We start from the raw sequence: 12094 nt of genomic DNA on the forward strand, positions 1-12094 counted from the left end.
TCTCTTCTTGGCAAGCCATCATCTGTAGAACTGACAGATGATCTAGCAATAGTCTCACATCACAGCATGTCAGAAAAGAGGCACCCCAGTATTTGTAATCACTGCATCACTTCAGAAAGAAGAATCTCCACTTGATCTGTGTAAATGTGGTTATTTATTTTTTAAAAATAAGTCTATTTCTAGTTACAAAGGGCTTCACTCTCCCACTTCAGAGCACCTTTTTTCTTTAGTTCCTCAAATAAAGAAACCATTTTGCTCACCATTGAATCCAGCAGCCCATAAACCTGCAGCAGAAATTAACAGAAGATAGTTGCAGCGAATTGCAGTGAAAACACATACAGAAATCCTGATGACAAGACCGACAGACAGAGAGATGGTTTCTCACGCAGGAGCACATTAATGTATGGGCATGCACACAACCACATAAAAGTGGCTGCCTGCTAACAGAGCTTAGCTTGAGTAATAACTTTTCTGGCTATGAAGTGTGTTTAACATTATCCGAGATACAATTAATTCTGCTGATCCCTCAAGAGTCCACAAGCATGCTAAAGACATCCCAGATAGAAATCCCGCATGTGGCTATGTAATGGCTGGATTTATGTTAACAGATTCCAGGCTGGAATAAAGGCCATCTTACTTTGTATTTCACACTTAGCTTGCTACAGAATTACAGACATATGTTTGTCAGTTTTCTGAGTTTAACAAAATGCTTACCTCTCCACCTAAGCTTCAATGCAAGCTTACAAGCAAAGAACAAAAACAAGAAACAAAGATACGAGCTTTGGTCAGACTCACTTCAATATAAAGTTTTTCCTGGTATGTGCCAAACAAAATAGGGTCCACCTGCTCCTGAGAAGGTTCTACTCTATCTATAGTTACAGCTTTCATAGGCTGTGCTCCCTCTTTCACCTCCTGTGATGAAGTGGAAGATTTCAGCTTTTTCTCATCTTTTACTTTTAACTTCCTGCTGCTTGGCCGTTCCTATTTAGGGACAGACAAGGGAAAAAAAGTGACATAGGTCAGAACACCTTTCAGATTGTTGCAAGATGCACCTCCCAGAAGCAGCACCTCTTTCGCTGAATTGGAAATCAGCTCAAACTCAGGGTACAGAACCTCAGAATGGACCACACTGTCCCCAGCACTTAGGTTTCAACAGGCATCCCAACACGTACCTCCTTCTCTTTCCCTGCTGTCTTTGTTGTTCTTTTTTTGCCTTCTTTATCCTTACCACCATATGACCTCTCTTCTCTCCTAATGGTTATTCTGTCTTCCTTTCCTCCTTTTATAGGTTGCTTTACTTCCACTACAAAAGAAAGAATTTCCGTTATCCAAAAGCAATATTTTCACATTCAGAAAGACAAGCCCACTACCGTCACGCAGTGGAAGTATATTACTTTTGCAATGTATTTTCCTCTTTTTATTAATCTGAGCTGTATTGCACTGGAAAACAACACCTTGAAGAGTACTTTGTTTAAATAAGGAATGAACAGGTCTCAGCCGTGTATCAGAACAAGCCTGCAAAACAGCTAATAGTGAGATAGGGTTTTCTGGGTTAGTCTGTGTGAAAACCACGGCTACATCTAGCTAAATTAAAAGGCTTATTTGTGTGGTGGTTTTTTAATGACACCAAGCCACAGATCACAATTAGTATCACAAAATCTGCCATTTTTTCCGACGCATTTTGTTATAAAAGCTTTGAGGATAAACTGCTAAAGTTGCCATTTCAGTTGAAATTCAGTATGCTTTCTGGATTTCCAACAGTCCACAGAAACCAATTGCTGTGCTAAAACTACCATTTACCTGTTTCCTCTGGAGCAACATCTACATAAGTGTCCTTCTCAGGCAAGCCAAGAAGGGATCTCAGCTTCAGAGAGTGACTCACCAGACCATCAATTGTTTCACGCCACAGCTGGAGACTGACAAAAGTATCAGAATCAGAAGGGAGACAAGTACAGCAATTGCCATCTTGTTTTACCCTGTGCCCAGGGGTGAAGGCACCCTACAGCTGAGAGCTGTTCTGTCCAAATAAACCAATAAAATAGCACCCACCATCTGAAAATCTGCGCAGAGGGATGCTAAATTACTTTCCTCATGTTTGACCCCTCCGAGATCTCAATGGTTTGCAAACCAATGGGCTCATATGGACCCGTACATATTACTGTGAAACTAGATCTCCTGCTCTTCAACATGAGATGTGATGGTAAATCAGCATCGACCTGCTCTCTGTGTTTTCCAAGAGGAACCTGCACCCTTCTAATTTAGAAGCAATTAGAAGCTGTTGATATGTTTACAGTCTGAAAGCCTGAGTAAAGAACAGAGAGACTGTATGAGGGAAGATACAGTTATCTAAGTAAAAGGGTACAGAAAATTACTCAAAGGTTTCATAAATATAGACTAGAATAATCTTGCCAGAAATAATCTTGTATACTCCCCAAAAGTAAATGAATTTAATATTCTAAACTTATCTCCAGAAAAATAAAAATGGCATTTGGGTCCTAGACAGCTGCTACAATTAATCTATAAAAAAAACAGAGTGTAAAGACGACTTCTAGACCTCATATAATTATCTGCACTCTGAATCACAACGCTTGCAACAGAGCTTGCTAAGGCTGTTGATCACACGATGCATTTACAAGCTTTATCTTGCAAAGGTAACGCACCAGGTTTGATACAAAAGGTCTGACTGAGTTGGCCTCTGTTCAACACACAGCTCCAGTGCTGCCTTATTGAGCCGGGTCAGTGCTGCTTCTCGCTGCTCCTCCTCGGGGATTGACTTTATAGCCTGATGTGAGAGAAAACACGAGCGCTTCTTCTCAGTTTTCATTCCCAGTCCATGGGCCCTGAGCTCAACAGAGCACACCAGGGCTCTCTTCCTGGACACCACTCTGAAACCAGGTTGCACTGGGCACCTACGCACCCAGCTGTGGCCTCCTATACAGCTGGGATTTGTCCAAGGTGCACACGCAACCCAAGATCTGGGGAGCAATCCCAGACCTCCTGGTTAGATTCACAGTAAGCCCCTTTGCAACATCACAGGTGTGCTGGAGACCAGGGATTCTAGCGAGCTAGAAGGCCCCAAAGTAAAGATTAGTTATAAAAGCAGCAGAGAGATTTCCAAGAGAGCACTACAGAAAAACTGTGCTGACAGAATCCAAACCACTCTTGCTTTAATCTAGGGAGGTCTGTACTTTATCCACAGCCTGTCATGAGTGCCCCCTTAGTGCTCTGATGAATAGGAACGACTCTCCAAGGAGAGGAGCCCTTAGGGAAGCCACAGGAGGCTGTAGGATTAGCCTGCCCCCCGCATTCAGTCTTGGGATGACGGAAAGCTAATGGGGGAAGAGCTTAAAATATCTATTACATTGTGTGGTTCTCTTTTCTTCTTCACACAACAGCCCTCAAAGTCTCTCTTGGGAATCTCTTTACAAGAGCACTGAGGGCGTGGTCAGCAGAGCTGAAGTGCTTTTCTGCGACACACATCGTAAATCATCTCTAACTCACGGCACACTGGAAGCAGACCTTTGGGTGGGCTCACACTGGGGCAGACCACGCTATTTGAAATGAAAACACCATCAGCTTGTCATAGCACTAGAGGGAACAGGGGTGACCACCTGCTTAAAGTCCTCAAAGGAGAGATTCCATCCCGAGGGGCCTAGTTCTTCCTCCTCCACGTTCATAATTTGACTCGGAGCCTCCTCAAGTGTGTTCTTCCAACCTGGGATCTCTGTGGTGCTGCTCGGAGCACGGAGAGCCTCTGAGGTACTCTCCTGGTACTGCATGTCCTCTGCAGTCCTCTTCTGGCCCGAGGGCACTTTCTCCTCAAAAGCTGAAGGAACAGTCATGTGCTGTCTCCATAGTTCATGCAGCTGCTTTACCACTCGATGCTGATAATGCAACTGTGATAACAGGGAAAAGGTAAATAGTGAAATGAGCTATGCCTTTCCTCTACAAGCCTAATTGTTAAAGCTACCATGGCAGACTATGCCAGGCTTCAGAAATCCAGGGATACACCAGCCCCATGGATCTTCCCTCCCTGCTATTTCAGTTGTGTAGCCCATCGAATAGCAAACATCACCTCGGGATTCTTCTGGTGGAACAACTCTTCCTCCGTGACATAGGCCTCCAGAGGAGATGGGGTACGCTCTGGGGTCCGAATTCGGACAAGAATTTCCTTCAGACTCTCTTCTACTATAGTAGCACCTTCTTGAGCAGCCAGGTCACTCTGAGGCACCACAACAGGAACAACATGTGTGAGTCCCCATTCCATATATAGACACACAGATAAATTCACATCAATGCTAGTAACCACGTGTATACATTGTATAGGGTTTCAAGGACAAGAATAACTGCAAACCCCCCTAAGCAGAGCAATACTTAAAACAGCTTTTCAAACAAACCCCACAAATCCCCCCCATACTATACTTTTCAAAGCATAGTGTAATTTTCAATTTATACCTTAACTGATATCATAGCGTACAACACAATCCCATCCCCACTAAGTAACTAATGAAATTCATTACCAACCGCAAATTCATTCTTTAAAGGACCAATGTGAGCAGCTTAGGACACGCAATCATGTCTTTATTAACAACATTACAATAGACTGCAGAGTTCTTCCATTTTATTTAGCAAACCTGCTCAAGTATGTACAGATGTTCTGCAAATAAATAATCATCTCGCTCTCAGCCCTAATTGCATAGCAATAAAAATACCATGTCATCCACTCCCACCCTTATCCTCTATTTGCATAGTAAGTTCAAAGCTCACAGTTACCCAGTTACATGCTTGGTTACCTCCAGTTTCTCTCTGACGTCAGCCAATTTATCCTCATACACAGCAATTCCCCAAAGGGTCACCTGCAGCAGAGCTCCTCCTAATAACAGAGGATGGGTCCTAAATTCCCAGGACTCGCTGAAAATGCCTGCTCTCTCTGACTTGAAAAGAAAGGAAAACTTCCTAGCTTCCCCAGGCAAAATTACACCTGAAACAAGAGAATAAATGCATTGGTCTGCAAGAAACCACCTGGTTAACTTGACCCTTTTCCAGCCCCACCCCCAGCGTCCTTATCTCTGTACGAGACTCTTTCCCCATAGCTTAGCTGGTTATCACACTTCATCCAGCTATTTTTGTCCTTTCAGATTTACTCCCTGTCACCATATGTTGAACTGGTTCAATTGTTATTGCAAACTGGTGTTATTTCCACTGCATGCTCCTTTTACAGCAAGCTCAGTAGTCTCTCTGGCAGATTATGCCCAGTTTGCCATCAGAAAGTGATTCACTTCTCCATATTCCACCCATTTACATTCAGAGTAGGAGCAACCTCCTTTCCTTTCAAGTCCCATGAAAGGGACCGGCCTCACACACCTCTCTTGGTGTGAGTCAACTCTGACGCCCAGGGTGGCTTCCTAAGAAAAATCACCCAACAGGCTTGCTCTGCCATTAGTCAGACTCAGCATCTCAGATAACTCCTGAATACGTGCTCTCTGGTCTATGTACAAAGGTTTCGGAGATCAGCAGCTCTCATACCTGGTCTGGTATCAAAGTAAAAACACTGCATCCTCTTCCCCTTGGTTTCTCTGGAGGGAATCTGCTGGGGAAGCCTCATCCAGTTATACCAGATGGCAGCTGTGCCATCATTGCTCACCGCCAGGGAGCTTTCAGCTTTCTCACCAGCCAAAGTCTCAAAGGTGAGCCGGGCAGCAATGCCAATTTCATCCTACAAGGAAAAGGAAAAAGACATAGATAACTATTTCTACTCTATCTGGCAGGATTTATCTTGCCTGAAGTCATACCACAAATAAGGGGTTGAGCTTTGGTAGGAGAAATTGTAAGGCAGGTCCAATGAAGTGGCCATTATACAGAGCGAGCCTGGGAATCTGAGCTTCACACCACAGACAGAGCAACCCTTTCTGCTTCTAGATCTCTGGAGCAAATTATTATGCTCAGAATAAACCCCCCATTCTCTGGCCTGGGAGTGACACTCATTGTACAGCTGTGACTTGGGAACTCAAGCAGGCTTAGCTTGACTAAACAATAAAAAGTGCACAATTACCCTGCAAGAAGTGGTGCAGTTGATCCAACGAGCAGGCTGGCCACAGAAATATAAAGATGGACCCAGTACTGCTTCTGGAACCACATCAGGGTAATCCCTTGAGGAGTCACTGCTAAAGAAAACAAGAGTCAGCATTTTCAGGGAGTGAAATTCACTTTCAGGGAGGGGAGAACCAGGGGTGATTTACAAGACCATGTAAGAAATAATCCCAGCTAATGCTTTTCCACATCATCTCTTTAGGGACAGAGCCCTGCAGATATGGTAAACTCCAGCTAGCAACTTGTCACCATCAAGGAGGATAGGACAGCCAGAACATTAAAGAATGATACCTGCCTGAGGAAGGCTGAGGTACATGACTGAATAAGGAGAAGAGGCCCTCGGGTTGTGCCTGTTACAGATGGACAGGAGGGGGAAAAAGGGCAAATTGATGATGGAAGTGGAAGGCTGGAAAAAGACAGCCAGATGGAGGTAATTTAGAGCAGAATCCCCACCCTGCCTAATGTAAGCTCTGGAGCCACACAGAGAGTTTTTCTCTGATTTTTGGTCCTTAGGCATGAGGCCCCAAGGCACAACGGAACCGCATGATTCCTAAATCTGATGACTTTAATACTAGAATTTGCCTTTTATTGTGCCCCAGTGGAGACTCCTCTGTGTTCCGGATAAGAACGGTTAAAGATACCCTTAGAAACTGATGGTACATACCCAAAATTCTTTATTTCTGCCCATGAAGTAAAACTTACAAGGTCTCAGGCTCTTCAGAAGTGGTAGAACGTGGAAAAGACTCTGTTGAGACAGATGTGAAAGGCTGCCCTTTACCAATCACCTCCAGTCCATCCAGATCCTGGACATACAGAAAGATGACCAACTCACAATTTCCCTTCTTACATAGAAAGAAAGTTAAAATACCAGACAAATGTACTGAGTCAAGTAAAGTGAAGTTGAGATATCTTGCTCCTATGACAGTTTTTAGAGGTATCTCATGAATGTTTAAGAGACACAGGAAGGAACCAGCTCTGGGTCTCCCAAGAATCCTAGATGACTGCATTCCCCACTACAAATGATGCATGCATGGGAAAAGTCTCCTTCACACACGTTTCTCATCCCCAGAGCCAGGTTTCGGAAAGAAAAAGGTGAGGTTTGTTCAGTTTTTAAGAGGGGCTATCTGCCTTCAGGAGATTTTGGATGCATGTCTTCCATATGGGTAAAGGTGTCTTCCTTCTGCACTGAGGCAGAATCAAGTATCGAAGTCCTACACCAGCATTTGGCAGGTTTTTTGTTGCCTAGGTCTTGGCAGCTGCATGCTGCTGGTTTGGGGTCCTATTCTGAGGCTCCTAGACCACTCCATGCAGCACTTAGGGAGGCTAGACAACGCTTTCGTGGGTGTGGCCCATTGGAAATGTGGGAACTTCCAAGATAAGTACTGTGGGGCTAAGTTTTAGATTCCTAATGCTTTTCCAGATCCAGCTCTTGGCAATTTTATGTTACTCTATAGCATCTGACAAGAGATGCAACGAATGTCCTTGCTCCTCTAGTCTTACCGGCTTATAAAAATTTAGCTCCTCTAGGATAGATTTTAGCTCCTGCCATCGACGTTTCAGGAAAAGACTCTTATCCCAGGTTAGATGGAAAGGGATCCTCTTTGGAGGCTTCAGACCTGTGGAAATACCCATACAAGAGCTCACTGTCTACATACCCACATGCCTATTAATTTCACTCTCTGCCAAACTTTGGTCTCATGGTGTTTTAAAGAGGTCCAACAGATGACTGGGAAGTAGCCTGTGCTGCAGCTGTCAAAGGGACAACTATAATGTGAGCCTCCGTACTCACAGGATTCATTATTTCTTTCTGCTGCTCCCTCCACACTTCCACCCCATTTCTGTGGAATCACCTCTCTGTGACGTTCCCTTACCCATCTCCATCCGGACAGTGTGGGGTTTCCCCACATGAGTGACTGGCTCTGGGTAACCACGTTCTCTCTGAGTCAGTGTCATCGTCACGCCGGTGAGCTCATCTCCAATACGCTCGGGCTGGGTCCAGAACTCGCTTCCTCTTCGGTAGCCCTAGGGTGGAAAACAAGACTCCCACTGACGCTTTCAGAGAATACGGCTGCCTGCTATTTTCACAGCGACTAGAAGCTAAAAAGGAGGAGGGGTATAACTCTGCTCATCGGAACATTTTAAAAGTCTATAAATTATCGCTTTTTGTGGAGCAAGCTAAAATTTCTATCAGGCTGCTGTCAAAGACAAAAGAAGAACTTTCTTCTATCTAGTGCTACATGAAGGTGGATGATATTAAAATAATGCCTCACACAAATGCAAATTCTTTCATAGTGCTATAAATGCAAAAAAATAATTTTAACATAGGATACTCCCATAATCCTCCTGACTTACCCATACCCCTTTCTCCAGGGCAATCACTAAAATTGAAGTCTGAAGATATCAAATCTTTCTGTCCCTGGAACCACAATTGTGGCACATCCCCATGCCACTTCCTAGTGCATGACCGTCTTTGGTGATAATCAAGAAATGGCACTTGCCCATGTACAGCAGTTCATTAGGAAGGAGCCAAAGCACAGCACACTTTCCTCTAAATAGCACGGATAGCACAGTTCATGTTTTTATTTTTAAAGTCACTGAAAGCTCTGCTTGCACACTAGGCTGAAGGACTTAGAGTGGCTTTGATAAATACCTAATGACTGATCTTCACAGATGTTACTCATAACACTGGTGTCTTAGCTCTTTCACAAGAACAGAGCCATCAGGATGCAGAGCAAGTGGGGCTCTCACCTTTCCAGGAAGCAGGGCAGGGAGACTCCTGTCAATGAGGTCACGTTCTTCCTGGATTTGCCTGTAATCCTCCGAGATGTTCATCAGCAATTCATTCTCTGGCCTTTGAAGAATTTCTATAAAGAAGGAACGTCAAATCATTGGTGCTGCACTTCAGGGCACACCCTTCACCTATTGTTCACGTGTAACCCCCTTACGCTGTCCCCCACTAAATTCACTGTCCTGCCCCCAGCCACACCCACCAGCTCACCTTCCCACAGCATCCGCAGCCACTAGCACTGTAGCGTGGGGAGCTCTGAGAACACGCAACAGCAATAGGATTAACCCCGGCCGGCTATGACCATTACAGTTCGTTGTGGTGCCATCAAACTCCCCCACCTGCAGACAGAATTTCACAGAATGAGGCCTCAGCTTTTCTCACCTCCCAGATATTTCTCCTGCTTTTTCCTGATTGCCATATTACGGTGCCAGTTCTGGAGAGCTTTGTGCTCTGCTAGTGGGGTCTGATGAACCTTTTTCTTCTTCTCTCCTCCATGTTCCTCTTTTAAAGCTGCTGCAGCAATATCTTGACAAGAAACCTCAGTAAAATCTGCTATCTGAAGGGAAAGGAAACATTAAATTAACCTCTCCATGCACATACTGCCACCACAACGAGAATGGGAGAGGGGAGGAGAAAACAATTCTTCAGATTGACAATACCTGATCACTCTGAGAGGAACAAAAACAGGGCATTAGGAACATACTCAGAAACAATGGAAGGATTTATCTGAGTAATTAGACTCCAGCAATGGCATTGCTGCAACACCAGCTTTTCCCTTGCAAGCTTGACACTATCAGCAGAAGCACATACGAAAGAGGATGCCTCTGTAATTCTTCCCTCCATGACCTCCTCCTGCACACAGGATTCCAAAACCTGCTGGTGCAGTTTCTCTAAAGGCAAGCCCTCCCTGCAGAGTATGACAAGGCTGGGAAAACCACACCTCAGGCCTGACCTGTTCCTGATAGGTGCTGAAAAGCATCGAAAAGTACTGTAGGCACCGCACTCCACCTCTAGAAAAGTGCCACACAGCAGCATTTTCATAACTTTACAAACTAACCTGAGTATTTCCTCTGGCCAAGGCTTCCATCTTGAAGTCCTGGAGACTTCCCAAAATGTGATGGGGGAGAATCTCTTCACAGCCATCAAACAGCCCTGGTCCTACAACACAAAGAAAAACCCTCAAACAATCCCAGAGTCAGGTCAATAAAGCCAGACTTGGCAAAACCAGAAATCAAAGATGTGAAGTTTAACCCTACCAGAAAAACTCAGTGGTTCCCTGGGTGCCTTTGGGAAAGCAGGATATGCTACGAGGAAACATGCCTTCTTCTTTGTCTCTTTGGGTCGGTATTTTCGAACAAGGTATTTCCTTCTAACTGGTATTCTCCCAGCATCATGGGGAAGGTGTGGAGCATGAAGCTTCAGAAAATAAACAGTCACAATGCAATTAGGTACATACTGACTCACCTTCATTCCTTCTGAGCCTTCTAGGATACGCAGAGAAGTCGTATCAGTACAGGCTGTTCCTCCCATAGATGGCATGTTAAATGACTGCAGAGACACCAGTTTAGTTACTGTCTTACTCTTCTGGACTCTGATTTATAACTGGGGCAGGGAAGAGAGTTTTAAATCACATTCCCAATAGTTTTCTGCTGTGTCACGTGGTGTCAAATGGTTCCGCTCACACAGTTTGACCCAAGTTTTGGAAGGGATGCTGTGATAGTTACTAAACAACTTACACATCTTATTAGACCAGAAGGTTGGAAACGTAATTTTGAAGAGGCAGAAGACTTATCCTTCCATTTGAAAAGATTGTGTAAGAATCTATAATCCTTTACTTTTAGCAACTGAACCTGATGATCTGACAAGTCATAAAAAGCAAGACAGGCAAAATGGAATGAGAACTGAACTCCAGGAATGGGTTTTGGTTTAAGTAAATGGACGGGCTCCTCTGTTAAACAAACAAAATGAAAGGAGAGTGTCAGTTAAGGCTGTTTCTATCAGTAAAAATACATACTTTCTCCAGGTCCTCCACCTTAATTGCAAGCGCCTGGATGTCATCTCCTTGCAGAACACACGAAACGGGCTCAGGCTCTTCTGCAATTGTTGAAGAGGACAGTTCATACATCTTTTCTTTCTTGTCTAAAAAACAAATGAAGACACCTCCTCTTCAGTCTCCCAAGGAAGCCCCATCTTCCTCTTTCAGCCAAGTTATTCATTTCCAGCTGAACTATGTTTTGTTGTTTGTTTGTTTTTTTAAGGTTGCACAGAACAATTAAATTCAGCATCTCTTATAATTGGAAAATCAAACTCTGAGAAGCTATAAGGACCAAAGTGGGTCACTAGGATTCAACCGTCTCACACTTTATTCTAGATGAGAGACAACAGATGAGATAAACACAGCCTGTGCTTCCCGCAGGTAGAAGAACAATTTCCTGGGAAGTTTCTTACTCCAGCTGCAAGCAAAGCACACAGCTTCCCCGCACAGCTGCACTCAGCTTACCAAGCACAACTCAGATAGTAAGCCATTGGATTTTGAGAGGCTCCTAATTAGCAAAATAGCTCTTAAACAGCAAAACCCCTGCCGAGCCAGGCACAACCACCACTGAGGCAACCTCACTGGTGGATTTGTTTCTTCCCTTATCCTTAACCTGCAAGTCCCTCCAGCTGGGACTAGCTCCTTGACACACGTGGAGCCCTTCCAGGTACAAATAATAATAATAATAATAATAATAATAATAAAAGGAGGGTCGCTGCTTGGGGAAAGGGCTGTTTACGGTGGCTTCAATGCACGGCTCGGGAGCGGCGGGGACCCCCAGGCCGTGCAAGTAAGGCGCAAGCCACGCCGAGGGCACAGGCCAGGCCCGGGGCCCGGCCGCCAGCCGCCGCTGCCCCCGGCCGCGCCCCGCGTCGGGCCGTACCCGGGGGGGTGCCAGGTCGGGGCTCCCGCCGGCCCAGGCCGGGCCCCGAGCAGCGCCGCCGCATCCCGCCGGCCCGCTCCGCGCCCGGGCGCCATGGCAACACCACCCACACACCACCGAGAAGCCGCCTGTGCCGCCTAGAGGGGCGCCTCTCCTGCCGCGACTCTATGGTACCGCTTCCGGAGGGCGGGACGGGCCCGCCCCACCGGTGTCCTGCGCATGCGCAGTGCGGCAGCGGCCTAGCAGGGACGGCGCCAAGCAGCGGGCTTGCAGCGCCCGCGGAGCCGCCCGCCCGTGC

The 12094-nt window shown here is 45.5% G+C and overlaps 1 protein-coding gene across 2 annotated transcripts; it reads right to left on the reverse strand.

Moving 5' to 3' along the window:
* Positions 1 to 135: 135 nt before the first annotated feature.
* MYCBPAP (MYCBP associated protein) lies at positions 136 to 11945 on the reverse strand. Of its 2 annotated transcripts, none has more exons than XM_075169672.1 (19): positions 11797 to 11945; positions 10893 to 11017; positions 10135 to 10294; positions 9936 to 10036; positions 9260 to 9434; positions 8839 to 8954; positions 7962 to 8112; positions 7591 to 7706; positions 6793 to 6893; positions 6053 to 6164; positions 5527 to 5716; positions 4794 to 4873; positions 4076 to 4222; positions 3612 to 3896; positions 2661 to 2782; positions 1801 to 1916; positions 1173 to 1303; positions 796 to 981; positions 136 to 284 (listed from the first exon to the last, which is right to left on the reverse strand). In XM_075169672.1, the coding sequence occupies exons 1-19, from the start codon at positions 11858 to 11860 to the stop codon at positions 180 to 182; spliced, it is 2583 nt and encodes an 860-aa protein (XP_075025773.1). In that variant the 5' UTR covers positions 11861 to 11945; the 3' UTR covers positions 136 to 179. The 2 variants fall into 2 exon arrangements, with proteins under 2 accessions (XP_075025773.1, XP_075025772.1); XM_075169671.1 differs by having other exon boundaries at positions 4794 to 4981.
* Between the last annotated feature and the right edge of the window lie 149 nt (positions 11946 to 12094).

This window comes from Calonectris borealis, chromosome 20 (genome assembly GCF_964195595.1).
Source record: "Calonectris borealis chromosome 20, bCalBor7.hap1.2, whole genome shotgun sequence".
Taxonomy (NCBI): Eukaryota; Metazoa; Chordata; class Aves; order Procellariiformes; family Procellariidae; genus Calonectris; species Calonectris borealis.

Bases quoted from the DNA above. Each gene is read 5' to 3' on its own strand.
- MYCBPAP (XM_075169671.1), bottom strand. From the start codon at position 11,860: ATGCGGCGGCGCTGCTCGGGGCCCGGCCTGGGCCGGCGGGAGCCCCGA. The intron at 10,295-10,892 runs GTATGTATTTTT...TATTTTCTGAAG, and splicing joins AGGTGGAGGACCTGGAGAAA to CTTCATGCTCCACACCTTCC. The intron at 4,982-5,526 runs GTATGAGAGCTG...CTCTTGTTTCAG, and splicing joins TTACTTTGATACCAGACCAG to GTGTAATTTTGCCTGGGGAA.